Consider the following 12112-nt stretch of genomic DNA (forward strand, 5'->3'; position numbering starts at 1 on the left):
CAAGTTACATTACACCACTGGTTGGTTTCTGCAGATCCTAGATCTATTGTGAAATGTTCCTCACATAGGAAATGGGCTTTTAGAAAATAGGTACATGGATGGAATATGGCAGAATTTACAGCACAGATAACTGTTCAGTGCCATTGTTAATACCCCACACAATCAACATTCCTCCTTTCTTCACTCTACCCTGCATATTTAACAATTTGAACATTCCAGAAAGTTGTTGAAGATCCACTACTGGTTCTAATTGTGAAGCCTTAAATGTTATACTGACTCTCCCCACTTGGTGGCAGAGTGAATCTGCAAATGAACCAATAGTGATAGCGAAGAAGAGAAAATCTGCAGATGCTGGAAATCCAAGCAACACGCACAAAATGCTGGAGGAACTCAGCAGGCCAGGCAGCATCTATTGAAAAGAGTACAGTCGACGTTTTGGGCCAAGACCCTTCAGCAGGACTGGAGAAAAGAATATGAGTAGAGTTAAAAGGTGGAGGAAGGGTGGGAGAAACACAAGGTGATAGGAGAAACCAGGAGGGGGAGGGATGAGGTAAAGAGCTGGGAAGTTGATTGGTGAAAGAGATACAGGGCTGGAGAAGGGGGAGTCTGATAGGAGTGAAAGGCCATGGAAGAAAGAAAAGAGGAGAGGAGAACCAGAGAGGAGAGGAAGGTGATGGGCAGGCAAAGATATAAGGTGCGAGAGGGCAAAGAGGATGGGGAATGGTGAAGGAGGGGGGGCATTACTGGAAGTTTGAGGTACCGATGTTCATGCCATCAGGTTGGAGGCTACCCAGACGGAATATAAGGTGTTGTTCCTCCAACCTGAGTGTGGCTTCATCACAAAAGCTTCACCAAGCACCTATGCTCCATCCACCAGAGAAAGCGGGATCTCCCAGTGGCCACCCATTTTAATTCCATTTCCCATTCCCATTCCGACATATCTATCCACGGCCTCCTCTACTGTAAAGATGAGGCCACACTCAGGTTGGAGGAACAACACATTCCCTCGGCTGGGGCTCGAACTCAAGACTTTCAGGTAGCTAGTGCAATGCCTTAACCACTTGGCCACGTGCTCACACATTCAGAACTAAAATCATATTTATTACTGTCCCAATCTTTCAAACCATTTGCCTCTATCTATGTGAAGCTGGAACATCTGGGATTGTTTTTAACACTGAAAAGATGATTAGGAGATCTAATACAGGCAGTCAAACTTCTTAATACTTTGATAGGATCAACGAACAAATTTAAAATTGATCAGAGACAAAGCTAAAATAATTATGGATCTTCCTAAAAACTGGCTGCCGCAAAATCTTGTAGTGTCTCCATTTTAAACTCTACATGATGTCACGCAGACCAGTATCTGAACCAACAGACCCACAACATACCTAATCTCAGTGCAGACGGGCTCTACTGAGAAGGGCTGCATTCATTGCCCCAATAATTTTCTAAATTTTTCATCACATAATGTTCCGTCTTAACTGCAACAAGTTTGCTTGGTCAGGACAAATGAGAAACTTTCAACTTGTGTCACCTCCATTTTAGAACCAGTGAAAGAAATTATTGTTGTTTTATCAACGCAGACTGGGAGACCGTTTCACTGAACACCTATGCCTTGTCCGCCAGAGAAAGCAGGATCTCCCAGTGGCCACACATTTTAATTCCACGTCCCATTCCCATTCTGATATGTCAATCCACGGCCTCCTCTACTGTCAAGATGAAGCCACACTCAGGTTGGAGGAACAACACCTTATATTCCGTCTGGGTAGCCTCCAACCTGATGGCATGAACATTGACTTCTCTAACTTCCGCTAATGCCCCTCCTCCCCTTCTTACCCCATCCCTTATTTATTTACTTTTATTCCCCCCCCCCTTTTTTTCTCTCTCTATCCCTCTCACAATCACTCCTTGCCTGCTCTCCATCTTCCTCTGGGCTCCCCTCCCCTTTTCTTTCTCCCCAGGCCTCCCGTCCGTCCCATGATCCTCTCATATCCCTTTTGCCAATCACCTGTCCAGCTCTTGGCTCCATCCCTCCCCCTCCTGTCTTCTCCTATCATTTTGGATCTCCCCCTCCCCCTCCAACTTTCAAATCCCTTACTCACTCTTCCTTCAGTTAGTCCTGACGAAGAGTTTCGGCCCGAAATGTCGACTGTACTTCTTCCTATGGATGCTGCCTGGCCTGCTGTGTTCCACCAGCATTTTGTGTGTGCTGCAAAGAAATTATCAGGGATGGTTTAGAGCTTGGTGCCTATACTTGTTCAAGCTTGTCCCCTGGTTACACATTGCAGATATGCCGGCATAAACACATTCATTGTTCAGGCTCCACATTTCACATTTTCACTGAAAGCTCACAAATACAAACCTGCCCCTACCATCCCACAACAATAAGCACACTGCAATCAGTAAGAATAGGCAGCAACACCTCCACCAAGACTATCCTCAACACTGTGTCCTCGGCTCCATACTCCACTTCCTGTACACCCACAATTGTGTGGCCCAATTCTGCTCTATATCCATCTACAAGTTTGCAGGAGATCATAGTGGACTGTGTCTCAAATAATGATTAGTCAGAGTACAAGAGAGCCTAGTGACATGGTGGTCATGACAATAAACTTTCCTTCAATACCAGCAAATCAAAAGAGCTGGTTATTGACTTCACGAAGGAGGTGGGGGCCAGTGCAATGGTGCTAAGGTCGAGAGGGCTGAGAGCTCCTAGTTCTTAGGAGTGAGCATCACCAATGGCCTGTCCTGATCCAATCATATGAATACCACGGCCAAGAAAGCTCACCAGTGCCTCTGCTTCCTCAGGAAGCTAAAGAAATCTGACATGTCCCCTTTGAACCTCACAATTTTTTACGGATGCACCATAGATGCATTATATTCGGACGCATCATGACTTGGTATGGCAACTGCTGTTCCTGTGACGACAAGAAACTGCAGAGGATCTCGTTCTCCCTGTTAAGAAAGCACGTAGAAGCAGTAATGTTGTGTTCATTAAGGTACTGGGGCGATATTGGCTTCTTTGTGAACCAAGAGTAATAAGCATTGTTCCCATATATCTCCAGCATAGAAACCAGCACCCAGGGCACTTGTCTCTCTTCACGTCCACCTGCAGTTTAAGTTAAACATACAGTATGTTGACTCAGTCTCTAACTTTTACCTTTACTGTCTTCTTCATTATGAAGCGTGTGGGAAGAGGCATGACTTTTCCATGATTGTTGGAGGACAGGACGCCACACTGGGGAGTTGGCCTTGGCAGGTCACACTGTACTATAACTACCAGCACACATGTGGCGGGTCCATCCTCGATGAGTACTGGCTCATCACTGCAGCTCACTGTGTGCACAGGTAAGTCAACCCTTGATCCATGAGACTGATGCTCTCTGCATGAGCATCACTCTTCTTACAATTTCTAGAGCAAGCCTGTTAGCTTAATGTTTTGACACATTGGATCCAACTATTTACTTCTTAGATTAGACTGCTTAATTGTTATTTGCTTTGCAGTTTAACAATTAATTATCTGCTTGTATTTTAAATAGTTCTTATATGTATAGTGTATAACAGTTTAATGTGCCTCTAGTAGCTATGCTAAATAGAATTCAGGAAGTCTTTCTTCTGCATTATTTGAATAAGTGCTTTCTCATTGGTTAGCTTGGTACTACAGTATTGAATAGTAGTTTTCTAATTGGTTAATTCCAATCTCTAAATGTGAACTGAATTTTCTTTACTCTGATAGAAAAATAACTGTTCAGGGCTGGCCACAATTTTAGTCTCTTTGTCTCTCGCTTTACTTTGTAGACATCTATCGTTGTCTGTTCAATTTTCCTTTGTTCTATCAACATTTAATAAACCCATCATGAAGCAACAAGTTTTGTGCCTCTTTCCTGTTTTCTGAAAGAATGTTGGATTAAAACATTAAAATCCAACACAGCTCAGAAAAACCTGACCATTTGGGTAAGGTGCCAAAATCAGACAAAAATTAGAGCTATTCTAATATACATGGAATAAAGGAGCACATAGCACATCGTTAGAAATGCATAATAAGATGGAAAATCATTAGGTAATGGCATTGGATACACAAGATGAATAACATCTTTCTCATTGGTTAATTCTAACCTATAAATTTGAATGGAAATTTCCTTATCTATGGGTATAAAATAACTAAACACAAAGCAGTGCCATCTTCATCTCAATATCTTCTTAGTCCCTTTGTCTCTCTCTTTGCTTACTAGATTTCCATCACTGTCTGTTCAACCTTCCTTTGTTCTATCAACACTTGAAACCATCATGAAGCAACAAGCTTTGCACCTCTTTCCTGCCTTCTAAAAGAAACTTTGATTAAAACATCAAAATCCAACAAACAAGTAACTCCATGAAATTCCAACAGGTTTTCACATCAGATTCAGATTTATTTATCACGGGTACATGAAAACGTAGTGAAATGTGTTACTTGTGTTAACAACCAACACACCTAAGAATGTGCTGGGGGGCAGCCTGCAAGTGTCACACATTGTGGCGCCAACATAGTATGCCCACAATGTTCAGCAGAACAAGGACAGGCCGCTAAGCCTCCAGTCTCCTGTATTCAGGCTTCAGCCATTGGACTTTGACTTCCAGACTTCTGATCAACCTTCAGTATTGACCCCCAGATGAGCCGATGACGGAAAGAACTCCAGGCTTCATCATTCACGTCTGGAGATCACGTCACTGTTGGTGACTGGGGATTGACTTTATGCACAAATTGCAACCTGTAGCTATCCTATAATCTGCATTTTTCTGATAAAATCATTTTACTTTTACTTGATGTATGTCAGGACTCCAATATGTTATGGTTTCACATCTTAGTGAGGCTCTGTAGACCAGCGGTCCCCAACCATTGGGCCGCAAAGCATGTGCTACCAGGCTGCGAGGAAACGATATGGGTCAGCTGCACCTTTCCTCATTCCCTGTCACGCACTGTTGAACTTGCCAACTGTCCCGTATTTGCCTGGACATCCCGTATATTGGGCTAAATTGGTTTATCCCTTATGGGACTGCCCTTGTCCTGTATTTCCCCCACGAAGGTAGAGTGTTCCTATGAAACCTTTTGTGCGGAATTGGCGTAAAGCGAGGAAGCAATTACCATTAATTTATAAGGGAAAAATTTTGAGCGTTCCCAGACCCAAAAAATAACCTACCAAATCATACCAAATAACACATACAACCTAAAATAACACTAACATATAGTAAAAGTAGGAATGATATGATAAATACACAGCCCGTATAAAGTCGAAATAATGTATGTACAGTGTAGTTGGGAAGATTAAGCCAAAACCGATTTGTGTAAAAAAATCGGCACGTACGCGCACCCCATGTCACTCATGCATGCGCACACAGGTGCCCGCGCAAGGCTTCATGGTCATTGTAGTCTTTCCTGGGGTAAACACAAGTGTCCCGGGATTTGACTGCTACTTTTGTCCCTTATTTGGGAGTGAGAAAGTTGTAAAAGACATGTTAAGGTGAGCTTAACCCTACTTGAACACCCCCTCCCCCCCGGATTGGCCGGTCCGCAAGAATATTGTCAATATTAAACCAGTCTGCGGTGCAAAAAAGGTTGGGGACCCCTGCTGTAGACTGTTAGCTGTATTGCCCTGTTTAGTGAGTTAGCAGACATTATTTGCCCATCTTAGGACCAACTACTTCTCCTCTGCCATCAGAAGACTACCTCACTATCTTGTGCTCTTTTTGCACTAGTTATTTTATAATTCTTTTTGTAACCTATAGTATTTTATGCATTGCACTGTACAGCTGCTGCAAAACAAATTTCATGACATTCAGTGATTATAAAGCTGATTCTGAATCTGATCCTGTTGTACAGATTGCTTGCTGTAAATTCATTTCTCACTGTGAACGCATCAGTTGATATTGTAGTATCAATAGACTAGAATGTCAGTATTTCTATTAGGCATCCATTAGTCTCATGAGACCATGGATTTGTGCCTTGGTAGGTTTCCAGGGCATAGGCCCGGGCAAGGTTGTATGGAAGACCGGCAGTTGCCCATGCTGCAAGTCTTCCCTCTCCACGCCACCGATGTTGTCCAAGGGAAGGGCACGAGGGCCAATACAGCTTGGCACCGGTGTCGACGCAGAGCAATGTGTGGTTAAGTGCCTTGCTCAAGGACACAACACGCTGCCTCAGCTGAGGCTCAAACTCATGACCTTCAGGTCACTAGATCGATGCCTTAACCACTTGGCCACGCACCAACACAACGTCAATATTTGGGATAAGTATTTGCCTAGACACAAGATATTCTGCAGATGCTGGAAATCTAGAGCAATACATACAAGATGCTAGAGAAGCTCAGCAAATCAGGCAGTAGCTATGAACGGGAATAAACTGTCGAAGTTTCGGGCCAAAACTCTTCATCAGGACCCGATGAATTCTGGTGAAAGGTCTTGGTCTGAAATGTCAACTGCTTATTCCAATCCATAGATGCTGTCTGACATGCTGAGTTCCTCCAGCACTTTGTAAGTATTTGTCTTTGGTCGCTGGTGGTAACCAGGTTGGCCACTTCATTGGTTTTCCATTATTCAGTTCGAATGACTTTAGTGGAACCAGCTACTGATGTTGGCAGATATTATTTATTTACTTTAACATTATTTTCCTCTTCAATGAAAGATACCTGAGTACTGAGAAAAAAAGTATCTCAGTCACTCAGTTTCAGTGCCATATCTTGCGCTTTAGCAGCCGAATACTTGGTTGAAATCCACAGTTACTTCAACAATGTACCTTAGCCTTAGTGCACAAATTCACATTTCCTTATTATACACTCGGGCATACTAATTGTCCTAATTGAGAGTCACGAAGCCAGAAAGAAATGTATACCAAAGACACTTCCTGATCCAAGAGAATTATCATTAATTTTATTTAACCTTATTCAACCATATTAAGAGATATGGTTTAGAAACGTTATGGCTCCCACCCATTAGAGGATAAATGAGTGAGGAGATGTGACAAATAGATGCAGAATAGAAGGAGAGTGGAAGAAGGAAAATATACATGTTTTAGCAGTTCACTATGACCAATTAACTTCCTAGAATTACATACCGTTAGAATAGGGACCTGTTCACAGGTAACACGACAGACTTTTAGATTCACAAAATTCTCAACTCTTCCACTTCGAAGCTTAGAAAATTTAGAGTTTCATAAGATTTTGAAAGTGATTAACAAAGTAGGTGGTCCTCCAACTGCAGAGTTGAAAACTAGGGATAGGGTCTCAAGAAAAGAGATCAATTATATAGTACAAATATTTTTATGAAGAGAGTTACAAGTTTTCAGAGTTCTCTACCAATGGTGGTACAAATACTGTATATATGTTAATTTAGAGATACAGCATAGTAACAAGCCATCCTGGGCCAATGAGCCTGCAACACCTAAATACACCCATATGGCCAATTAACCTACTAACCTGGACATGTTAGGAATGTGGGAGGAAACCAGAGAACCCACAGGAAACTCACACAGTCACCTGAGAGAACATAGAAACTCCCCACAAACAGCAGCAGAATTGAGCCCAGGTTACTGATTCTGGAATAGCGTTAAGCTACCCTGCCACTTTAAGGGCTGTGTTTTTGAAGATCAGCACTTCACTTTCCATAGGGTAATGGAAAGTGACATCTCAGTCAAGGTGACTAAGGAAAAAATGAAGAAGACTAAATCTTCACAGTTAGACCCTTGCAGGCAGTGGCAGAATACAAACATGGTCACTGGTCTGTAAAAGCATTATACTACCATGCCAACTAAGATTCAAGGCTGATACTGAAAGATTTAAGAATCAGTGGATACTTGGGAGTGGGGAATTGTGGGGTCGAGAGGTACAGGATACATTGTTCACTGGAAATCAGACGATTGAGGGGTGACCTCACTGAAACCTATCGAATAGTGGAAGATTTTGATAGAGTGGATGTGGAGAGGATGTTTCTTATGGTGGGAGAGTCTAAGACCAGAGGACACAGCCTCAGAATAGAGGGGCGTCCTTTTAAAACAGAGATCAGGAGGAATTTCTTTAGCCAGAGGGTGGTGAATCTGTGGAATTCTTTGCCACAGGCAGCTGTGGAGGCCAAGTCTTTATGTATATTTAAGACGGAGGTTGATAGATTCTTGATTGGTCAGGGCATGAAGGGATACGGGGAGAAGGCAGGAGACTGGGGCTGAGAGGGAAAATTGGATCAGGCATGATGAAATGATGGCGCAGACTCAATGGGCCAAATGGCCTAATTCGGCTCCTATATCTTATGGCCTTATTATTGAACAGTTGATAAGTTATACTTCTGAGCTCAGTGATCCTATTTCTGATTCTGTTTGTTACGTTGCTAATGGACTCTCTCCATTGTAGGTTATCAATTGCTCACAAATGGCACGTATATGCTGGGATTGTGGACAGACAGACCATTTTATTCACCAGCCTTCCCACCTACGTGGTCGACAAAATTATCCACCACAATGCCTATAATGGTGACACTCACGACTATGACATTGCGCTCATGAAGCTGAGGAAACCAATTATATTTACTGGTATGAACTTTAGTTTGAACGTGTGCCTGAAGTGTAAATGTCTTCCCCGGGTTACCACAAGATTCCATTCCTGAGAGCAGTTCATAACCCGAACAGTTTGCAAGCCGGAAATGAGCTCCTTTGGCAATATATTTAAATGAAAGCATTGGCTAAGCAATGGCAATGTAGAGTTAAACCAGGGCATTTAACTCAACCGTTCAGATTTCTCTTTGAGATGCCACGACATTGCCACAAACTGGGTTCCCGCACAACAGTAGATGCCTGCAGCCCCACAGTGGCCGGCAAATCCATCAGGGAATCTCCCAAACACTCGTTCATATGTGCGGGCTGCGCACATGCATCAAATATTCAACTGCATTGTTATCATCGACAAGTTGTTTAACAATAGAACACACCACAGAAATGTTTGAGCCAGTTCATTCTTGGGAAACATAGATGCCTGGCTTCTAGAAATGAATTTTCTGATGCTTGATTACTACTTTTCCATCAGATGCGTGAACCGATTCTGTTGTCTTCTGTTGTCCATCTCAGCACAGAAGATCAAACAATGGCCTTTCCAATGCTGACTTCCTCAATCACACCAGAAGTAAAGGACCCATACTTGTACCTCCAAGATTATTTTAATGAGTGCCTGTTCGACAAATTTCTCTCTCTCTCCCTGCCCCCCCCCCACCCCCACAAGGGAGGGAATGACAATGGGAACTTATTAAAATTTTACTAACTGAGGTTGTTGTATGAAGAGTTTGGGTGGGATGGTGGAGGAAGGGTTGAAACAACAGAGTTGGGATGCATAGAGCAAAACATTGCAGATGCTAGAACCCTGCAACAAAAATAGGAAATGCTGGGAGGACTCATCGAGGTCAGGATCAATAGAGCTAATGCTTTATGTCAAGGATCCTTAAATCTGAGGCGCTAAGTGGCCATGATCAAAGTAAATGGCCTCAGACGCTCTTTGCTGTTTTCCTTTGAACCATATCCATCCTGTCTTTCACAGGAGCAACATATCAACGATTCAAAGTACATTTATTATCAAAGTATTAATGCAGTATACAACTCTGAGATTTGTCTTCATGTAGACAGTCATGAAAGAAAGAAAGAAAGGCCATGGAATCCGTTCAAAGAAAAACATCAAACCCCCAACGCGCAAAAAAAGAACAGATTGCGCAAATGGCAAAGGAATGAGCGAAAAACACAGAAAATAAAACACTAAATCACAAATCATCAAAAGAGCCCAGGCATATCCAGCTTAGCTCAGTTCTAGTTCGATCTAGTGTTGCGTCGTTCATTATCTGCAGGCTGCACCAATCAAAATCGCACAAAGTAGCAACAATAAAAAGGAGCAACCGGGAGCACATCATCACGTGAACTACAGAGTCCAATCCACAAACCGCATCAATTAAACCTTGCCCAAGACCCAGGACTCCGGCACCATTCTCCAACAGCATCGAGGGAGAGAGGGCAAGAGACGGAGACCATTCGAATGTAGGGACTTCCTCCGGGAGCAGCGGACGAGAGGGAGAGAGAGAGAGAGCGAGAGATAGAGCGTGTCACATGTAGACACCCACCTTTTCCATTCTTGTCTCGATGATTTCAGTCTTCCCCAATGCTTTAATCAGCGAGATTGGTGAGAAATAGAGTCGATCGTGGACTTATGCCCCATCTCCAAGCTTCTTGGCCTCTAGGCCGCATACTTCACTCAAAACCTCAACAAACTCTTTCAGAGACAGCCAAGCACTAGATCACTCAATCAGCCTAAAAACACACCACCAAAATGTAGATCACAGGCTCCAGCAGTAGTAGAACCTGGACAACATGCCTTTCTCAAACACTGCAGACGTTGGAATTCTTGAGTCACAGGCACAAAATGCTGGAGGAACTCAGCAAGTCAGGCAGCATCTATAGAGGGGAATACAGAGTTGAAATTTCAGGCCAAGACTCGTTATCAGAACGGAGCCTCCATCAGGACCGATGAAGGCTCTCACCATGAACACTGACTCTTTATTCCTCTCCATAGATGCTGCCTAACCTCCTGAGTTCCTCCAGCATTTTCTGTGTGATGCCTTTTTCAACCAATTTCGTAAACATGGATCAAATGTGAAGTCACTGAAACAACTAATCTGGGCACAAAATGGCCACTCCATTCTCAACACAACAACTGAGTGTACTTGAATATAATTTTGGGAACAGGTTGTGTGGAAGGATAAAGCTTTACTTCAGTACAAACTTATTTCATACAAAAGAACAGAAAATGATACGAGTACATACACTCAGTAGCCACTATACTTGTCAACTTACTTGTTAATGCAGATATCGAATCAATGCATAAAAGCATGCAGACATGATGAAGAGATTCAGTTGATGTTCAGACCAAACATCAGAATGCTGAAGAAATGTGATCTAAGTGACTTTGACCGTGACATGATTGTTGATATCAGATGGGGTGGTTTGAGTATCTCAGAAATCGCTGATTGCTTGGTATTTTTACACACAACAGTCTCTAGAGTTTACAGAGAATGGTGCAAAAATAAAAAAAATGACACCCAGAGAGTAGCAGTTCTGTGGGTGAAAACATCTTGTTAATGACAGGTGTCAGAGGAGAATGGCCAGACTGGTTCAAGCTGACAGGAATGGGACAGTAATTCAATTAACCATGCGTTTCAACAGTGATGTGCAGAAGAGCATCTCTGAATGTACAACACATTGCGCCTTGAATTGGATGGGCTACAGCAGCAGAAGACATTGAACATACAGTTAGTGCATTGAGTGTAGAAGAGCTGTCTGCATCTATTAAAACAAGACAGGTCACTGTCCAGGTTGCAGGTCCGCAGACACTGAACTGCCTTTTAATTCACTGATGCTATCACATTGCAGTCTGCTTCTTTCTTCTCTTTATTTCACATCTTCATCACTTGTGAGGATCTTCATGTCATTGCTTCTGTTACAGCTACAGTGGAGGCAATCTGTCTGCCAAAGTACAATCAGCAGATCATACCGGGTAAGGAGTGCTGGATATCAGGCTGGGGACAAGCAAGTGCAGATGCTGGTGAGTATTAGGCACAGTGGGATAAAGGGAGTTTATGCAACAGGGGATGCATGGATGTGTTTTATTCAAACTTTTCATCTTTCAGACAATACAGAAAACGTTTTAAAGGAGGCTTCTGTCCCTCTCATCAGCACCGAGAGATGTAACAGCAGCTGCATGTACAATGGTGCCATTACTCCCAGAATGCTGTGCGCTGGATACAGGGAGGGCAAAGTTGACACATGCCAGGTGAGGTCAGCGATGTTGGGTCTAATACTTAAGCTGTGGACAGTTTGATGCAGTTATCCCGATGCACAAGATACTGTATGACAAACGTGGATATGCATTGCAGGGTGACAGCGGTGGCCCTTTGGTATGTGAGGGAATTAATGCCTGGCATTTGACCGGCGTGGTGAGCTGGGGTATCGGATGCGCCAAAGCTAATCACCCAGGAGTTTATACAAAGATTTCAGAGTTCCGAGAATGGATATACAGCGTTATTGAGGTAAGGAACACAGTCCTACAGAATAAATGGA

The 12112-nt window shown here is 43.1% G+C and overlaps 1 protein-coding gene across 1 annotated transcript in view; it reads left to right on the plus strand.

Annotated features, from left to right (window-relative positions):
* The window catches only part of tmprss5 (transmembrane serine protease 5), a 92643-nt gene that overhangs the window by 77206 nt on the left and 3325 nt on the right, over positions 1-12112 (plus strand). The window contains exons 9-13 of the mRNA XM_072238840.1: positions 3186-3348; positions 8376-8554; positions 11499-11597; positions 11683-11825; positions 11929-12081. Coding sequence (XP_072094941.1) covers positions 3186-3348; positions 8376-8554; positions 11499-11597; positions 11683-11825; positions 11929-12081 — 737 coding nt within the window. The remainder of the gene's footprint in view (positions 1-3185; positions 3349-8375; positions 8555-11498; positions 11598-11682; positions 11826-11928; positions 12082-12112) is intronic.

The sequence above is a fragment of the Mobula birostris genome, chromosome 20, assembly GCF_030028105.1.
Source record: "Mobula birostris isolate sMobBir1 chromosome 20, sMobBir1.hap1, whole genome shotgun sequence".
NCBI lineage: Eukaryota > Metazoa > Chordata > Chondrichthyes > Myliobatiformes > Myliobatidae > Mobula > Mobula birostris.